Genomic DNA, 20,394 nt, shown 5'->3' with positions numbered 1-20,394 from the left:
ATCTGACCTCCCAGAAACCCTCAAACCATATAGCAAGCATGTGAAAAAACAGTAATCCTTTATTCATTTATCTACTTAATTCACCTAAGAGGGTAGAGTTCCATGTCCCAATACCAGGTAAATTGCCATGCAGCTTATTTATTATAATAACTCAGAGCATTCTGCTTTATGTTTTAAATTGATGAAAATGCAGGTTTCCCCAATTGGCATGGTGTTCTGCTTGCAAAGTACCAGGCTTACCTGTACCACAATATGTAATATTTGTCACAGTATGGATTTTTTTCTGTCTGTGCAGGAAACCTACAGTTGTAACAAAGTATGTTGGATCAGATGAGGAACAAATCTTAGATGAGACTGTAAATGAAGATAATTCAAATGAAAACTCAGAAAATGATGTTGATATGAAAAGCTTGCCTAAAGGTAGTTCACGTCCTTCTTTGTTTCTGAATTCAACAAATAGAAAAGATTATGATGCAGCATAGGTACTTAAGTAGAATGCACATGTATTAGTAAAATACCTCTCCTAGATCCTGTTGACTTTATATATAAATATATATAAACGTTCGTGTGTGTCTCCCTCCCCTTGCGAACACTTGTAAGAGGAAATCCTGTTTCCAAGCACTTTTAAGTTTGAACCCATCGTACTTAAAGATGTCATGTACCAGGATGTGCTGATGGCTCAATTTCAAATGCTTATGGACCTTTGTGTGAAACCATCATGTAACAGAGAAAAAATTTCTATTCTTAGAAATCTCAAACTCTGTAACTTGCAAATCATGTTTGTTTTAATTTATTTTATTCTTCTGGCTCTGGAGTTTATTGAGAAATAGAAAAGTGAGACTAAATGGTGGGGCAAAGTCATTATTCTTAAGGCACCCTTTAAAATAGTCATTACTATAAACCTACATTCTGCTCTCTTTAACTGTAGTGGGATTTTGATTAATCTCATCTATTTCTTACCTCTGAAAGTTAAAGAAAACCTTGGAGAGACTGCTCCTATTTACTCCATGAGAAGCAGTTCTTGAAGTACCTTTTCTCAGAATGTTAAATTATTTCTAGGGTCTTTGTAACGAAAGTGTTAAAACCGAGTTCCAGGTAGGAAAGATGTTTAATTCATATAATTTCAGTTAGTATTGTACTTTGTTAACATAAAAGTAGATTTTTCTGAATTTTACTAAAGAAAAAAAGATTCTCTTGCTTTCTCATTTATTTCATACTGAAATAAGATGAGGGAAACTGGATGGAAGGGGAAATAGAGAGAAGAGTAATTACTTTAAGGCTTCCGGTAGGTTTAAGTGACCCAACTGAAGTCCTTTAGTTGCAGCATTGTGCTGGAGATGCTTTCCCAGCAGTGTGATAATTCTCTTCTGCACATATCACATCAGGGTAGGCAGTGCAGTATTTACTTCTCACGGCCTTTTCAGTCTTCAATTTTTGTTCTACAGCTGCAAAATGGACACAGCTTGAAGTGTGTGGTGTTTTATTTATTAATTTATTATTTCCTTTTTTGTGCTGTGAACACCTGTACATTCAAAACTTTTGAGTATTAGTCAACAAACTGCACTTTTTTTTTCAAGATACTATGTTGACATTTATTTAAAAAAGACTTTTGCACTTAATTTGGATGTGTAATGGTTTCCAATTTCTAAATGAAATTATTCTAGGTACAGTGGTTGTACAGCCTGAGCCAGTGCTGAATGAAGACAAAGATGATTTTAAAGGCCCTGAATTTAGAAGCAGAAATACCGTTAAAATGAAACCTGAAGTCCCCAAAAAGCGTGGAGGTAAATACAATTTAAAACATTTATTGAAGTGGGTTTAAATTGCTGCTTTTGACCACATTTGGTACCTCTAAAAATTGTTCATATTTCTAATAAATTATCCTCAAAATACCTCCACTCTTCTGGCTTTTTGTTCAATAAAGGATAATAGCTGGCTGATATTAGCCTCCATTGCTGCCCCTGCAATGCAGCAGTGAAAGCTAAGATCAGTTCTCATTAAACCTCTTATTTTCAGTAGCTATAGGATGCATCATTAGGTACTCCATATGGACCCTTCTGGCTTTGTATTCAGAACAGTTGCTTACTTGGAGGCAGATGTTACAAGTATTCCTTTTTTTAAGGAATTACATTGGAATACCACTGGTAGGGGAGCGCTCACTCTCCAAGAAAATGATCGTGTTTGAGCAGGGACACATACAGACATAACTACCTGTCAGTGGTAACAAGAAAGCTCAAACCTCTGATGGAATTCAAAGGCTTTTACAGATTTTTTGAAAAAACTTGTGGGAAATTCCCAACCAGTAGTGCCCTTTTAAGGATTATCTTTGGACAGCTGCTTTGCCAGCTTGGTTTTGTATAGCCTCTGCTAAAATTGAGATGTTGTGTAGGTAGTAATTAGTAGCAATTCCTCTCTCTCATATATTTCCAAAAGTTAGATGGGCTCTTTTACATGCATTAGATCTTCCTGTTGTGTCATTTGAGATACCTGCTCTCTTTTTAGTGTGTTACAATTTCATAAGTGCTCTTTATCTGAGGATGAAGAAAAGTAAAACACAGCTATGAGGAGGTGTGTAGGGGCTTGTGCTTATGTTCTGTTGCATATTGATCTTTGAAAGTTAGTTCAGTTATATAAATAGAAAACATTCTATCTAGCATAGAGGGTTATTTTTTACAGTTGTGTTGATAGCAGTTTTACAAGAGATCCAACTAAAATCTTGAGGGCTATAACATTGCATAGGGCTGGTTTGCTTGAGCTTTATGGTCTGTGTGTGCATCCTCAGGACAGTTCATTTGACATGCACTCCCAGCTGTTATTTTTCCATCCCTAGAGAATTTGATGGCATTCCGTTGTGTATGTGGACTAGCTGATTGTGCTAGTTCCTTGCAGGAGGTAATGGTTTTGGAAAGAATATCAAGAGTTTGATTAGACCATGCCTTTCCTGAGGTGAAGCTTAGCTCCCTGCTGGTAAATCTTTGACTGTTAAGCTCCTGTCTACTTTCTAGAAATTGGGGTAGGTACTGCCTGCTGCTGTGTTGTCCCCGTTTCCAGAACAGGAAAGGTAGGACTGCAGTCTTGACTGCAGTCTGCCTCAAGAGCAGCTGGATTAGGAATGTATTTGAAGAGTTTTGATTTGTGACACTCACAGAAGAAGTAGCGCAGATACATTTATTCTACACTTGCTACATGCAAGTTACATGAAGTGGCCACTGCCTTTCTCTTGCTGCTAGAATGGAATGCTTGGTCTGTGCTCGAACAAGATTAAGCATTACTGCTTTAAGCAGGTAAGCGTGCAGTCCCAGTAACTTGATATCCAGAATTCTATGCACGGTACACATAGATAAATAATAAAGTATATTTTTTAAAAAGCCAGCACATCTTTTTCTTTGCAGATTGGATCTTTTGTATTTTCATTAGGACTTACAGGTGTAATTTTCTAAGAAATATTAGTAGTAGTGGAACTGTCCTGCCTTTCTAGCATCCAAATGGCCTTAAGCAGTACTGTAAGGCATTGTGCCAGTCCTTACTTTCAGGTTTCCTGTCCACAAAATGGTTATGACTGTATCTTTACTAACAAACTCATAGGTAGGAGTGTTTTTAAAATATTTTCTCAGTGCTAATGAATTAGTTGTTACTTAATTTCTTCAGACCGTTATCCTTTGTAGTAGTGATGTGATTTACAAAGATTGACCTCATGAATAGATTCTTTTTTCTAGTGCCAACTTGCAGACTTTAGGAAGAAGGCAGTAGTATTTCCCCTCAAAGTTGTAGAGAAGTTGGAAATGGCTTGAGAATTGACAACAAACAGCTTGTTCCTCTCAGTTTCTTGTATCCATTTAAGGACTGCCATATTTTAAAAAGTCTGAGTAGTCTTCTATGCTGCTTGGTACAAAATAAGGCAGTATTCTTTTCTGAGTAGTACAGTATGATGCATGTAAGTATTTGAGATTTGCCAACAGCATTTGGAACAGAGGCACTTTTGAGGTTGTAAGGGGTGCTTTGCAGATCTACAAGCTCTGCAGTACATGCATGACTGCATTTGAGAACAACAAACTCTGAATTCACAATTTCAGACCTGGTGTTTTCACTGCATTGTAACAGTGTATTAGCTCATACTGGACTTCAGTTGATCTGAAATTGTATTTCAGTAGCAACTAGCTAGTAGCTTGTGTTGTCTTTGCCTATTTTCACTCAGTTCCTTAATATTGTGGTATTGATACTTGGCTCTAATTCAGGGGTAGTTGTTCTTTAATGTATGGCCTCTACTGAGGCTGCAACCATGAAGTTAACTATTTGAGATAATTTCCCTATGTTACTTACTGTATGTGACAGCACAGAGCATGTTACAGTTAAGCAAGGCTGTGTCAAACTTTTGTCCATTTGATCCCAAAATAAGTTTTTGGTAGCATATAGATTTAGTGTATGAACTGTCTGAAATGTTTTTCCTCTTTCTTGAAAGCATCACTCCTGCTGAAAAGTGTCTCAGTAGTACTAGTTAATGGGTTTGAAAGATTGGCAGGTAGCAAGCCTTCCAGTGCTGAATTCACCACCTTTGAAAATGAATTGGGGGATTAACATTAAGAGATGTTGTCTTAACTAAATGTAGGTACAGCACCAGAGTAGTACACAGAATGTTGGAGGAGTCAGCAACATGGTGAGAACATATGTGTTATAGGGAAACTGTAGCTTAAAAACAAAAAAAAAAAATCAAAAAGGGAACAAAAAGTGAAGAAGTGTATTTCAGACAGTATTTATAAGCATTTCATTTATGTAATGGTTTTCCATAGTTCTTGTTGAGAAATTAAAACTATATGTGAGAGAATCAGCACAACAAAAATGTTAATTAAAATGTTACTTTATGAACTAAGATTTAAAGAGGAAAGAAGTGCAGAATAACAGGGTTCATTTGAAAGCTTTTTAATGGTGACTTGCATATTTAAGTGTATTCTCAGTAGTTGACCAGCTAATCTCTATTAAATCTCCCAAATGACAAAACTTATTTTGGTGCCAAGTATTAGGAGCATAAAATCTAGAAGAAAATTATTTCCATCTTTAAATGGTGAGTGATACAGAAAGATCTCTGTAATGGTAGGTGTTAAAGAACCCAACAGAAAAAATACTGTAAGAAAATGAAATAGGTATATATACAGATTTTGTTTTAAAAAGACGTCAAAATGAAAAAAAATAACGTGTGGTTTATAATCCTCTCTATAGAGGAAGGACTGCATGGAATTGTAAGCTGTACAGCTTGTGGGCAACAGGTGAACCATTTTCAAAAGGATTCAATCTATAGACATCCTACATTGAAAGTTCTTATTTGTAAGGTATGTGGTAAACAGTTCTACAGTTTGTGTTGTTTGTTTTTGTTTGAAATGTCGTGATTAGTGGATTTGGGTGGGATTTTTGTGGGATTAGTTCTTGCTTTTTAGTTTGTAAATCTTTAGCTTATAAACTTTTCAGTCATTGCTAAGGAAACCAGAAGTAGAAAATGAAGAAGTAAATACAGCTTAGAAATTAATATTCCCATTTTTTTGTATAGTCCAGCTAAACTTACTGTGTAATGCATTTTTTACAGGTGTAAGTCTGTACTTTCAGTGAATTCTCAATGTTAGACGGTCTATCTAAAATTTGTGACTACCTGTAATGTTATTGTAAGAATAGATTCAATTCTGGATCTCCTCATAAGGCACTGTATGTAGAACAGTGTTAAAGTAAGATGTGGAAAGGTAGCTTTAATCCATTTCAGTTTCAGTTTTGGACAGGTCCAGGACTGATAATCTATGGCAACCTCTGTAATAATGGTCTAGTCCATAGTCCTAAACCAGCACCTGGTTCTGCAGTTACACCGTTTATAGTGACTTCAATTTAGGTTGTAAAATGCCAGTAATGGAAGAGACAAGGAACAGGGGAGGAAGGAAATTTCGACCTCCTGTTGTGGAAAACTCTGAATTTTCAAGGAAGTGTAGAGATATGATCTATCTTCAGAGATTCTGTGTTTATAGATAGTCTCAGACATAGAGAGATGCAGATTTCAGTTACAATACACATTTAGCATTCCCTTTTGTTTCCTTCTTTGTCCTTCTTCTCTGCATCCTAGTTAATGTTACACATTCAGCTGGCATACTATCCCAGACATGTCCAGTCTAACGTTCTGGTTCATTTCTTCTACTTGTTCTGTCTTGTTTCTTTCTATAGAACATACTCAGAAAAATTAGCATACTGAGTGACTATTTTCAGTCTCCACTAGAGCCCTCTTGTTCCAAGATTTGAAAATCCTTAATCTGTAATGGTACACGTTCATGTGATATATACAAGTATCCAGTTCATTTTTGAAATTTATTTAAGGTGTTGGGTTCCATAACAGCTCTTGACTGCTAAGTCTGCAAGTTAATTACATCACATATTGTTTCCCACCATTTTTGTATATCTTTAATGAATACGACTATATGATTGTGTGAGAGAGTAATGGAAGTTCTTACCCGCATGTTCTGTGTCTTCCATGTCTTCTTTCTTGCTGTTCTGATAAACAGCTCTATACTTTGGAGTCTTTCTTCAGAAACTGTGTTCTCTTGACTCCAAATATTCTGTCAAGATTCGAAACATCAGCTTTTATTGTGGGCTCTGTTTTTATTTTATTTTATTTTTTATTTGATTGAATGGATGTTTAACATTCCATGTAAAGAGATGTAATCACTTTAAGAGGTGTCAGCAACTGAACTTCTGATGAATTCTCAGTTCACTGGTTCATGGAATGTAAGGGCAAAAGTTAGCTGATAGCTTGTATTAATCCATGTGCAAAGCAGAGCTTCAAGTTTAAGAGAGCTTTCTTTACTGATGACTGGAAAAAAAGTCAGAATTTAATTCAAAGGCTTCAGCAGATGAAGCCACTGCTACTGCTACATGTGCATATTACTTTCCTACAGTTATCAGCTTTTCCATGAGAATACTTAGTCTGCTCCTGGAAATCGAATACTTGGATGTTAACATCAGGATGAATACTGAAGACATTTCTATTTAAAATTTTGTGGTATCAGTGGCAGACATAAAGAACAGGTAGCAGAAAACTATGTAGGGTTGTGCTGGGGAGATGTAATTTTCTTTCTTAATGTGATATTGATGTTCCTGGAAAATTGGCAGAAAACACTTTTCTAGGTTGAAGGCTTTCAGTTGATGTTCTAGAATCTGCAAATATTAGGCCATAAAAAAGAATCTGTTACTTAATTTTCAAAAACCTTAGGCCATCTAAATAAGAAATCACGATTTGAAACTGTTGTATCTAAGGAAGATGTTTTTTAGGTTCATAATGAACTTTAAAAGATTAGAATATTGAGTACCTTTGCAAGTGATGCTTTTAATGCCTCTAGTACATGTTGAAATTGTATGAGTTACTGAAATCCATTTGACATAGTAAAAAATTGCTTGTTTTATCTCTTTATTTGCAGACATGCTACAAGTATTACATGAGCGATGACATTAGCCGTGATTCAGATGGAATGGATGAACAGTGTAGGTAAGTGTATTGAAACTTAAACAACACTCACAGATCTGCTATTTTTTCTTTCTTGCTTTAATGAAATTGACCACTACAGAAGAGTTCAATCAATAATCATTTTTTATGAAGGATTGCTCAGTCAGTGGGTTTTTTGGAGGTATTTTGTTGTTATTTTAAATAATTAACAGGAAAAAATTTTGTAAAGAAATCTTGTAGTAAACACTTGGGAGATACCAAGTTTTTGAATTACATGTTACCATGCAAATATTTTAATTCAAAGGTGGGGGTAGAATCTCACGTTCTAAACCCTGTGAGTCACAGTAGCTTACTTTTCCAGATGTGTAACCCAGTCAAAATTCTGTAGTTTTTGCTGCCTGTGCACTTGCTTATCAAGTCAGTTTTCAGGTCTTCATCAAAGACCATGGAATCTAAAAGTAGGTGATGTTTTTTTCCCTTCGTTCATGCACAGTAATACACCGGTGAAGGCTAGAAAGACTTAAGCTGATTCTTTTGCTTGAAAACAAACCAAAAAAATACGTCTCAGCCAGAACATGGAAAACCAGGTTTAATTACTTTGTTTAAGGTTGTTGCTGAGATTGTTTAGCAGTTGCTGGCCTTTTCAGCTTTTTGAACTGTTAATCAAGCACCTTAATGTTCTGACTTTGTAATTCAGTTGAGTGCTTTTCAGTTTCATGATGTTTGTCATCTGAATTTTTAAAAAGTAGATTCATCATCAGTGAAAAATATGGAAGCTTCTCAAACGTCACCTTGATTGCAGGGAGATAAGACTTTTATATTTCTTATGTCTTGTTTCAGGTGGTGTGCTGAAGGTGGAAATCTGATTTGCTGTGACTTTTGCCATAACGCCTTCTGTAAAAAGTGCATTTTGCGCAACTTGGGTAGAAAGGAGCTATCAACCATACTGGATGAAAATAACCAGTGGCATTGCTATAGCTGTCATCCAGAGCCTCTATTGGACTTGGTGACTGCGTGTGACAGTGTGTTTGAAAATTTAGAACAGTTACTGCAACAAAACAAAAAAAAGACCAAAGTTGAAAGTGAAAAAAGTAAAATATACGACAATACAGTCAAATTTTCTCCAAAGAGAAATAATTCAAACTGTAATGGTGAAGAAAAAAACCTAGATGATTCGTATTCAGGTTCACTAACATATTCTTATAAAGCACTAATGGTGCCAAAAGACATGCTTAAGAAAACAAAAAAACTGGTTGAGACTACGGCAAATATGAATTCCAGTTTTGTGAGCTTTTTGAAAAAGGCTGCAGAAAATTCAGAAGTAAGCCCAGCTGTGCAACTTCGTCAGCTAAAAGCTTTTAGATCTGTGCTGGCTGACATCAAAAAAGCTCATGTGGCACTAGAAGAAGGTCTGAACCTGGAGATTCAAGCTTTGGATGTTAAAATCAAAGAGAAAAATACCAAAGAGAAAAAAACTGATGTTAGATCAGAAAAAAATGAGGTGAAGAAAGATGAAGGAAAGGAACATGTGGCATTAAAAGGGGATGACACTGTTAAGAAGCAGAAAAAAGTTGTATCAGAACAGCCTGACAATGAGCCAATGGATCAAGATGTTTCGACAGTAGAAAAAAAAGACAGCAAACGTACAAGCGGTGAAGATAAAAGGTCTGGCACAAATGAGGAACCTCAGTATGAGCCTAATAGTACAGAGGCTTTAGACATGGATATAGTGTCTGTTCCCTCATCTGTTCCTGAAGATATTTTTGAGACTCTAGAATCTGCTATGGAAATTCAGACTGCAGCAGATGAGCAAGGGAATGGAAATAGCGGAACAGATCATGAGAATCCAAATACAAAATTGACCACTCCTTTGAAAGATACCAAAGGATCTAAACTGAAAACATCAGCTAAAGGAACCAAGGAATTGATTGTGAAATTGACTCCTGTATCCCTTTCAGAGTCTCCATTTAAATCTGAAGATCAAGACAGCAGTCTGGAAAAGGGAAGCAAGGATGAAAGAACAGAAAAATGTGATTCTGTAAAGCAAAATAGTAATGCTGATAGCGAACGTTCCACAGAGAATGAAACAGTCTCACTGGCAGAGGAATCCGATCTCAGGAGATCGCCCCGTGTGAAGACCACACCTCTGAGGCGCCAAACAGACGTTAATCCTTCAACATCAAATTCAGAAGAAGATAGCAATGACACAAGCAATGAAAAACGTAAGAGAAGATCATCAAAACAATCAAGAAGGAAAAAAGATAAAAGAAACTCTTCTGACAGTGCAGTTGATGGCCCTAGGCCTAATAAACTTTGTAAATCAAAAAAGCCAGCTATAGTAGATAATAGTTCCGATTCTGATGAGATGCCAGCTGTTCTTAAAGAAGTAGCTATGATGAGTCGCAGTTCTTCAGATATCGACAGCAATAGCGAATTACCAGCGAAAGATCAGAAGACTTCAAGTGTTCTGAAGGATCAACCAGTAATGGACGAAAATGGAAAGCGGAAAAGAAAAAGTTCCAGTTCTGGTTCAGATTTAGATGCCAAAAGGGGCAAGTCAGCTAAAAATTCTGCTACCGCAAAAAAGAAGCGGCAGAACTATTCAGATTCTTCGAACTATGATTCTGAGTTAGAAAAAGAAATTAAGCATTTGAGTAAAATTGAGTCTGCAAAAAAAGCTAAGAAAAAATACTCACGGAAAGAAGATAGTTACGATTCTTCTGAAGAAGAGCAGAGGAAGAAAGTCAGTAAGAAAAAGGTCTCTCCAAAGAAACAAAGAGGTAAATCTTCTGAAGATGATGCTGCTGAAAAGTCATCTCCAGAGAAGGAGATTAATCATTCATCTGAAGATAAAAAAGTTAGTGTGGGGTCAGTTGCTAAAGAAAAACTAAAGAAAAACTTAAAAGAAGAAGCTGTGAAGGGTAAGCTTGATGAGTCTTCTGATGCTGAGAAGTCTTTACTGGAGAAAGAAGAGAGTAGTCCTAAAAGTATTAAGCTAACTGAAGCTAAGAAAAGCAAGGATTTTAAGAAGAAAAAGGCACAGGAAGATTCTTCTTCAGAGAGTACTGAGCAATGTGCAAAGAAGGAACACAGTTTTGATTCTTCAAAAGAGAAATTCAAAACCAAAAAGAGATCAGAAAACAAAGAGAAGAAATCAGAAAATTTGAAACAGAAAATCTTAAAGAAAGAACAAGAGGATTCCTCTTCTGATGTTGAAAAGTCATCTCCAGAGAAAGGAAGTTGTAATTCTTCTGAAAATGACAAGACTAAAAATGAAACAGTGGTTAAAGAAAGGAAAAGGAGGAATGTAAGAGAGAAAGTACCTAAAAGAGCACAGGTTGATTTATCTTCTGATGCTGACAAATCTCCCCTGAAAGAGGAGAGTTCTTCTGAAGATACTGTGCAAAGTAAAAGACGACCTGAAGTGAAGGAAAAGAAAAAAATAAGCCAGAAAAAGAAAATTACCAAGAAAGAGCAGAATGAGTCGTCCTCTTCTGATGAGGAGTCTTATGAAGACAATAAGAAAAAGATTAAAAAAGGATCCGTAAAAGAAAATAAAAGGAGTAGCTTAACAGAGAAAAAGAAAATATCAAAAAAGGTTATTGTCTCTTCCTCCTCCTCATCTGATAAGGAAGAAAATGAAGAGCAGAATTCCACAGGTGATGGAAGCAGTGATGAGCAGAAAATTATGCCAGTGACTGAAAATTTAATGCTGTCTGCTGGTACAGGATTTTGTCAGTCATCAGGTGTGCAAAATATTTTTATTTACACCTATTATTAACCAATGAATTATGGACATTTGTAAGGTTTGGGTAACGGTCTAATAATCCCCAACTGAATTATCTGTAAGGAGATAATCATACGCTTAAAAGTTTGCAGCCAGTCAAGTTTTTGAATTCTGATAGAGAAATGGCCATGTCACTTACCATATAGCTTATCATTTCTGAAGTAAAAGGTGGAGAGGCTTAAGAAGCTGTAGTCACAGTCTGTAATTCCAACAGATGTTTCCTTGCGGCGTGGCTTTCAAAAGTGCTTGTATCCTTTTTGGCTGCTCCAGTACTGATAGCAGAAACTAGTTTTAAGTAAGTAGATACCTGGAGAATTCAAATGAATTTAGAGCATATTGTTATGCAGTTGAGATGCCTCTAAAACCTGTGGCATTATAATATACATTTAAAAAGTCATGGAGATTGTGCATCGTGTGACCTTTGCAGCATTAAAACACCTGTTGTCAATTAACAGAAACGTCATCACTTACTGTTTTCATAGCAGTTTACTTAATATTGCTGCTCTGTTTTTTTCAAGATGAATTGCTCCTTCATCAATGCCTTATATCTTCAGGAAGTTAACAGAAATGTTCAGAACTACAGGATTTGGGTGGTTGGTTTTAGAGAACTTAAAAAGGAAGGGTAGTTTTCTTGTTACCTGGACTCTACAGATGTCTGTAAGAAATGAATTTGTGAGTAAAAAAACCCTGAACTATTTGCTGTTGATTGCTGTAACAGGGAAGTTGTTTTCTATTTGCTCATTTCTAATGATGTTTCAGAAAACTTTCTGTCCATGACTTTACTGTAACTGTTGACTCCGGTATCTCCAAGTCATTAGTGAAGTTGCAAGTTAAAAATGATAACACTGTAATGTATTTGTGAAGACAGCAGAAGGATGATGGTATTTTGGCTTTTAGAGAAACTCATTGTAGGTAGAGCCTTCTACATATTACTGCTTAGTGCAAAATGGGGTAATTTTTGTGAGGACAGTAATTTCTAGGGAGAGAGGAAAAAAAAAAGTATATAAAACATCTTATTCTTTCTTCTTCCTACCAACTTGATGCCCATCTCTTCACGGGCGTTTCCTCCAGTTTACTTGTGAGAATTTAGTTTTTGCAGCTGAAATGCAGCTTTGGATTTATAGACCTATAGGAAAGAGAAGTTGGATTAATGATATTCTACATAATTACAGAAATAACAGTTGGAAAATAAGTTTCTTACTTTGCATGTTATACGGCCTTGTACTAAGTTTGTTTTTAAGATCCTGCAATGAAGTGGGTTTAGGTAAGTCACTAGATGTATAGTACTGGCATTTGCAGTTTTTTTCCCCTGACAGCTGAAATCGTGCTTCTCCAGTGATATTATTGCTGAGGGGGTTATGCAAAGAGTTCTTTATGAAAGCAATTAATAATGGACTGTAGTCTGACAGTAACACATACTCAACAGTTCTCAGCTTCATTGGAGCATCAAATAGAGGGATAACAATGTACAAATGGGAAGAATAAGATGGTGAGGTGGAATAATTAATAATCTGATAGAGAACTGGGTGATTTAGTCTGAAGAGAGAGTGATAAAGCTGGGGAATCTTAATTGCTGTCTTCTTAACTACTTTTGGGTGAGTATAGAGAAGGCTGAGCCAGGTGCACAATGAAAGGATGGGTGACTGAATGGAAGTTGCAGCAAGGAGATTTCTGATCAGATACTCTGAGAAAATTGTTCGTGTTGAAGGTGGTCATTGCCTGGAAGTGGTTGCCCTGTTGATCTTTGGAGCCCCTGAGTATCCACAAGGATACTCAAAACTGGACGAGGCTGGATGAAGACTGATCTCACTGTGCAGTTAGCTCTCCTTTGAGGAGAAGCTGGAGTAGATAATATTCAGTGGTCTCTTGTAACCTTTTATGCTGTATATTTCTATGAGAATGCAACTTTGCTATATGGTTATAAGAGAAAGCAAACTTCCTTTCAATTTACTTGTGGTTTGATAGGCAAGTAAGTAAAGGCGTCTCTCCTGTGGTTGAACAAGCTCAGGTTGTTAAGTGAGGCTTAGAATTGATTTAACCAGCAAGATGCTTCTTTTTATCCAGGCCAGGGAGTGAGGGACTTCTGTAATCATCTCTTAAAGTTTTGTCAAACATCTGGTTAGTGCTAGTTCCAGGGAAGGCATATGTAAAAACAACTGGGAGCAAGCCTTCTGCAAACTGATTTTGGTCTGAAGAAAATATGGAAATGATGAATGAGGGGATATCAGTTCTTTAGAATGTTAGCGTCTCCTTTTCTGAAGCTTGATATTACTAACTAAATTTGACTTACGTGTGAGTCAGGGAAGAGAAAGGGGGAGGGTTTGGGAGTGTGCTAGAAACAATCTGCTATGTGAAATCCTCTCTGTTCAGTTAGGGAGGTACAGATGAACTTAGAGGCACATGTCATATTCTATAGTTCTCCCCCTGCTATGTGTTGCATTTAATTGTCCTGTGCTGTGAGACATTAACCATATTGTACAGCTGAGTTTTGATACTTGCTGTAAGGATAACCCATGTAATTCTCAAAATATGTCTTCACATGTACATAACAAATGTACATGCTTGTCTTTAACTTTGAAGGCAGAGATAGGCAAGTATTATTGTTCTCAAGTGTGTCTTAATAGCTACAGAGCAGCCTGGAATTTTAGTTGGTGACTTTTTGTTACAGAGCTCCTCAAATTGAGCTAATAGCTTCTTACAATCATCAGACAACTTATTTTTATATGGGAATTCTTAATTGTGGAGTCATAGAATGGTTTGGGTTTGAATGGACCTTGAAGATCATCCAGTTGCCATGGGCAGGGATGTATGCACTGTGTTATTTATTGCAGGTTTTACATTTATTAAGTGTTTTTGTTTCCCCTTCCTCACACAGGAGATGAGGGAGAGGCTAAATCAAGGACTGTTCCAATGGAGGAGGAGGAAGATGATGATGATGACGATCCTGAGAATAGGTATGATTGCATCCATAAGGACCTTAAAAAGGTTTATATAACACACCCTAGGCGTGGGCGCAAACCGGCGCAACGGAAGAGCAAGCAGGTTGTAAAAACCAGGACTACCTGCCTTGTAAAGACTCGCTCACAGGCTTCCAGCAAGTTTGAACAAGGGGCCAGAGAACAGAGGCCAAAATCCAGAAATGCAAAGAAAGTATTTAGAAGTGTTAACTAACACACCTTGCATAGGGTGTGTTATAAACACACTGCACCGCTGTCCATTTTATGTTCATACTGAAAATGTGGGTGTTGTGAGAAGTGTTTCATTCAGGCAGGTAAAAACCTACTGCTGAGAAATGTGAATTTCAGTTAGTTACAACGTGAGTAGAAGGAAAAATTTTTTATCTGTGCAGTATGCAGTGCTGAAATCTTCACATATAGAGTTTGGTTTTTAATGTTGCATAATTTGCTTTTTTATTTGAAACGCATTTTCTCAATAAAGAGAAAAAATGTATAGAAAGCACTATTACAGATATTTGAAGCTTTTATTGAAACTGAGTTCTAATCCATTATAGAATAATTGAACTCACTGATATGTTAGCTAAGCCCTGATTCTACAAAGAACGTGCAAAGGGGCAGCTGATACCAGAGCCATCTTAATTATACATTTTAAGTCTTACATAAATATCTTCAGATTTATGGCTTATGTATTGCTTCGGTCTCAAGTTTAATAAAAGCAAATTTATGTAAGATACACTTAGTTTATTAAGACATATTTTACCAATACTGTTGTAGTTACCAAAAGTAACCTGGCTAGAAAATGTAAAAGCTTCATTTCCTAACAAGTTAATGCATAACATAAAGCATTGCTCAACTGTGAGCTGGAGTTTCTTTTTTGAAGTTATTGTAGTTAGACTAAAGATTTGATCAACTAATTTTTATACAGTATTTCAGAAACTGATTTTTTTGCCATTTAGAACGTGTGGGACCAGCTTTGTAGCTTTGCACAATTTCTGATGGAGTCCTTTTTCTGCTTCTGAGCCTTACTAGTTTAGAATATGGGATCCTTGTTTCACAGAGTTGTATGTTTTGGTGTGTGACTGAAGTAAATTTTGGAAACGCTGTTTTATATCCTTTACGCACCTCAGTTTGGCATCAAAATGTTGCTAGTAATGTAGCTCTTGCCTGTTTTCAGTCATCAAATTTAATTTTAAAGAACAATGCTTTTTAGGGTCTTGACAGCACAGGGTCATAAGCAGAACATGTAAGCATTGGTAATACAAGTGCTATTTCTTTTTTTAAAGACTCATTAATTACAGTCCTGTTTCGATTTTTTTTTTTTCTTCTTTTTTTGCTTCTTTTTTAAATGTTCTTGGTTTTTTTGGTTGATAACAGCCTACACTGTCAAAGTTCAGTGCTCACAGTACAAATGTTACTGAGTGATCTTCACTGTTAGTTTGGGCTAATTGATATTGAATAAATTAGAAATATCAATTTAGGTTTTAAAAATCAGTTTCTGTAATTTCATTTAAAGATGAATCTTTGTTGAAGTTTTTATTTAGGGAATATTCTGAATATATATTTTATGAAATGGGGAGGTGATGCGTCAATAAACAGTCCTGTCAACCTTCAGACGAGTTAACTGGTAACTGCAGTCTAATTTTACATTCAGCATGTGTTGCACTTAGCATCAAAATCAGAAAGATAAAATGTAAAAAGATGGAACAAATTTGAGAAATAAATAGCTTGTTTTTCTGTTTACTCAACACAGAGTGTTTAAATAGTTCACCTACTATTCAGATAAGTTGCCTATTTTCTTCCAGGCCAAAGAGGGGATATAGTAACTACTGGGTATTTGTAGTGTGGGAGCTTTCATGTTTACAAGTTTCTAGTTTAGATGTTCTGTTATTTGCATTCCTTTGGATGTGCATGACGTGAATATTACTAGTCTTGAAATAATTTTTTGCCAAAATGCAATATCCAAGTGGGTCATAATATGACAGACAGTGCTGTATGCTTTCATCTTATATTGTGTAATTATCTATTATTGGTCCTTCTGATCTTTTAAATGATACTGTTTAATATGTTTGCAGTAGTTTTGTTTATTAAGAAGTAAATAGTGTATTTAATGCAGAATGCCTTTAAGTATTTGATGGATGCAATAAATTTTTGTAAAACATTTTTCTTGTCCAAGCATTTAATTTAATACAACTCTGACAGCTTGAAAGTAAGACTGTTTCAGCACAGTATAGTATTTAGAAGAAGTTTGGCAGTTTTGACTTTTTTAAGACGTATATGGTATTCCATCCAAACATTAATCTCTCAGAATATGTTTTAATTGGGTCTAAATGTTCAGCAGTGTATCAGCAGCCCGTTTAACACAGTAACGTTAGAACTTTACTGGAAGAAAGGTGGCTTTTATTAGCCACGTAGCCACGTACTTTTGTTCTCATAGGCTTCTTTTGGGCAACTTTGTTTCTACGTATTCTTAGTAGGTATTCATGAACACTACGTGTGAGTTCATATAATCTAATCGAAGAAAATTGGAGTGTTAGCATTGTCTGGTCAAGATTTTTGCAAGCTCTAAGCGAGTCCATCATATTGGCACTTCAGAATTCATGAGTGACGATGGTGCAGATTGTCTTGTGGATTTTATCCCATGTCAGGAGAGGGTGCACCTAGTATTCCATTTTTGCTGAAATGTCTGAAGGATTACTTAACTTAAGGGAGTCTTGTGCTGTTCATAAGCAGCTGCTAGGTAACTTCCCATTTGCCTCCTTATAAAAACATTTTTTCCTTTACTGCAGTTGAAAAATACATAATAACCAATTCATTTATGAAGGTATATTTTCAGTGTTATTCTTACAATGGTGTAGGATGTTTAAATCCTGATTAAAATATATCTATATATAATTTTATGTAAGAGTTCATTTTCATGTCCTGGTTGAGATTATAGCCCCATTCTTCAAGCTCTATATAAAGTTGGAAAGATGTCCTTATTACAAATCTTACGATGTGTTTAAACAAGATGCAGTGGGGCTAGGCAACGTGACGTGCTCAAGGTCACAGTAGCTGCATGGTAGAAATGAATGAAACCAGGTATTCTTTACTACCTGAAGCCCTGGGCTGGAGGTCATACAGTTCTCTGTTTTTCTTATTTAAAGCTTTTTGCAGTGTTCAGCTGTAAAATCTAGTTGGCAAAAGAATGTGTTTTATATCCTCGGTGCAAGTACATGTTACCTTTTGATAGTACATAGGTGTGTTGTGCTTTCTGCTCTATATGGATTGCTCTGGGAGAATGGCAGTGGAGGGATTTTCACACCATCGTGACTTGTTTTTCTTGGTGCTTACAGTTTGATGTTGGTACAAATGTTGAAATGTTACATCAAGGGCATTCAGTTTTCATCCCTTGGAAGCCTGGTCACTTTAGATGGCTTTACATCTTGTAATAGAAATGTGCTCACTTACTTGGAGTGGCACATTTTAACTTGTTTTAAAGTTTCAAAAATTCAGTACTGAATTTACTCTAAATGATGTAAACAGTTCATTACATCAGTCACTTGTCAGATACATTAGCAAGAGTTAATCTGCCTGGTTCTAATATTGCTTACACTTCAATTCTGATTGGATGTGTGGTTACATTAAAAGTAGGACTCGTGAGTTCTGTACGTGTCTGAGCAGTGCCTTACATTTTTTGCCAAATGCCAGTGGAAAGCACGAAAGAGAATGTAGCTGTTGTCGCTCAACAAATAGTTCCATTTCCTTTTGATTAGAAGTAGTTGAATCTTTATCCTAGTTAAAAATATATAAAAACAAGAACTAATTCATTAACATTATACTAAATAATTAGAAACTAATTAGCTCACCCAATCTGAAGAGTTATAGTTGATTGGTGGTTATGACGATGGTCAGTAGAGAAATAGCTGCACCTTTGGTTTATAGTACTAGATTTTATGTCTGGCGGTTATCTCTAGGTGAATGACGTGTCCACTGTTTTTGTTTTTCTTAAGTATTTTGTAAAGGTAAAGGTCAAATAAAAATGCTTGTCTTCTCTTGTTAGAAACCAGTCAATCTTGTTTAAAAACAAATCGGTACATTCTTAAAAGTGTCTTGTGTGAAAGGTAAGTATCGTTATCCACACTGAAGTTTTGTTATTTGCTGATACAGTTGAGTGTGACACATAGCCAAAGGCAGTGTTACAAGGCAGTACTTTCAGGACCGAATTTGAAAAATTTGCAGTTCTTTTTGGTGTTCTTGCATTTTTCTCTTCCAAAATACAGCACTGGTGATACTCTCATTTTTCAAACGAGACAGGTGTCTAAACTGAAGCTGTCTGAGTTTCAGTGTTAGTTTGCGTGAAAAGCTTTAAAAACATAAAGGAAAGACAGTGGTATTCCAAGCAGGTTCTGTAGAAAGTCTTTTGAATCTTTAAAAGATGGAAGAAACATAATCTTAAGTTCTTACGTGAGTTATTTATTCCTGATGCTATACATGATGTGATAATTATTTGGAGAAGAAAAAAAAAAGTCCCTTTTCAAAATCCTCTATGTAATGCAAACACTTTCCAAAGAGAATGTTACTTATCTGTGGATTTCATATGGACCACTTTTCTTTGGGTTCACAGTGTGATCTGTTGACATATATAGAACTAAAAGCTCACCAGTAACATTGTGTTTTAGTTAACTATTTCTTTGCAAGCCATTCCAACAAAAAAAAAAAAGGGAGGGGGGCATGGGGGGATGTTTAGAATGGTGGATGGTTTGTGACACGTTGAGCTATCTTAAGTGGCTTCATGCTGTTTACCAAACCATTTTACTTCCATCTTTTAATAATAATCTGCATCAGCTTTAGAAACTTTCTGCAAAACAGTGTTGTTAAAATAGAAGATAACAGTGTGAAAGGTATGGAAAATCCCTGGGAAAATTCCTCCCGGAAAGTTGTTTTGTTTTAGAGATCTTCTATATGCTACAAAATGAAATGTTCTTTAAAATCATTTTTATAGTACTACCTAACAAGTGTAATTTTCTAATACATAAGCAGCTGTATTTTAAGAGATCGACGTTCGTCTGCCAGTTCCAAGTGAAGCCTAGATTTTGGTTTTTGAATGGTTGTTCTGACTTAACAAGACTCTCCCATTCTGAACTTGTGCATGCAGTGTACATTAAGTCTCCCAAAACGCAAGACAGACCAGATCTGACCTAGGAAAAAAAGCTTTTCATTTAATATTGATAATCGTGTAATGGGAAGTATAATAATTCTAATACTTATATGAGGAGGGTTTCGTTCTTTCAGGACTTTTTTTTCCCTGGAAGTAGGAGTTCTCAGATAAGTCCACTATTTTCCTGTCTGTTTGGCACATCATTTCATACTTTCCCATGGATGTATATATTCATACAAGGTGGTTGTTATTTTCCTTTTTTTATGTTGCAAGAGCATGTAAAGAAACCGTTTTTTCCATAGTAGCTTTTTGCACATTAGCTGAAAACGTTACTGTGCTGAGAAGCTGTGGGGTTTGTGGAAATAAGGTGGTAATTTTCTTCTGAAGAAAAGTCCCAGGATGTTTGATAAACCTTTTACATCAAAGATTTTTTAATCTTTAATGAATCTGTGTAGACACCTGCACACACATACTTACGTGTGTTATTTTCTGTATAGTTGCTGAAGGCAAGTGCTTGTAGTTGTAAAAGAGATTCAGCGTGGTTTCTTTCCCTCCAGGCACTTACTGACAGTTCTTGAGACTCGCTGTGTTACAGCCATTAATGCAGCATCTGTCTTGCTGTAGAGTGGGCTCAGGCACTTGGAGTGCTAACACAGTTGAAGGCAAACTGTGTAGATATAGGGTTTTTTAAGCCTGTGAATTAATGCATGTTGCAGCAGTCCTTTTTCTCTGTAATTAAAACACGCATTCAGTGATACATTGCTTTTAAAACTGTTGCTGTTCATGTAAATGCTAACTGTGTAGATTCAGTGCCTCAAGAAATTAAGGCACTTGTAATGCTAAATTTTGGGAGAGGAAATGATTTGAGAATTAAGATTTTGTCTTTAATATTTTTGTTACAATTAGACCTTGTATATGTGCTTATCTTGGCAGAGATGAGGAGAGATAAGAGTGGGGAAGAATAAAGCAGATAGACCATGAATGAAACAGAATATTTGCTTGTAAGCTTTATAACTGTTTGCAGTCTTACTGTAAGGTGTGAAAC

General features: G+C 36.0%; 1 protein-coding gene across 5 annotated transcripts in view; it reads left to right on the top strand.

Annotated features, from left to right (window-relative positions):
• Positions 1-20,394, top strand: part of ATRX (ATRX chromatin remodeler) — a 75,956-nt gene that overhangs the window by 14,453 nt on the left and 41,109 nt on the right. For 2 of the 5 annotated variants that reach the window (XM_042876302.1, XM_042876300.1), the window contains 6 exons: positions 296-420; positions 1,665-1,784; positions 5,215-5,324; positions 7,443-7,510; positions 8,309-11,214; positions 14,131-14,209. In XM_042876302.1, coding sequence (XP_042732236.1) covers positions 296-420; positions 1,665-1,784; positions 5,215-5,324; positions 7,443-7,510; positions 8,309-11,214; positions 14,131-14,209 — 3,408 coding nt within the window. Of the gene's footprint in view, positions 1-295; positions 421-1,664; positions 1,785-5,214; positions 5,325-7,442; positions 7,511-8,308; positions 11,215-14,130; positions 14,210-20,394 lie in introns of those variants that run through there. The other 3 variants (XM_042876301.1, XM_042876304.1, XM_042876303.1) reach the window with 3 other exon arrangements.

This window comes from Lagopus leucura, unplaced genomic scaffold, assembly GCF_019238085.1.
Source record: "Lagopus leucura isolate 7727_CA_CO unplaced genomic scaffold, USGS_WTPT01 Super-Scaffold_100016, whole genome shotgun sequence".
Taxonomy (NCBI): Eukaryota; Metazoa; Chordata; class Aves; order Galliformes; family Phasianidae; genus Lagopus; species Lagopus leucura.
This window is presented reverse-complemented; position numbering and strand designations above follow the sequence as displayed.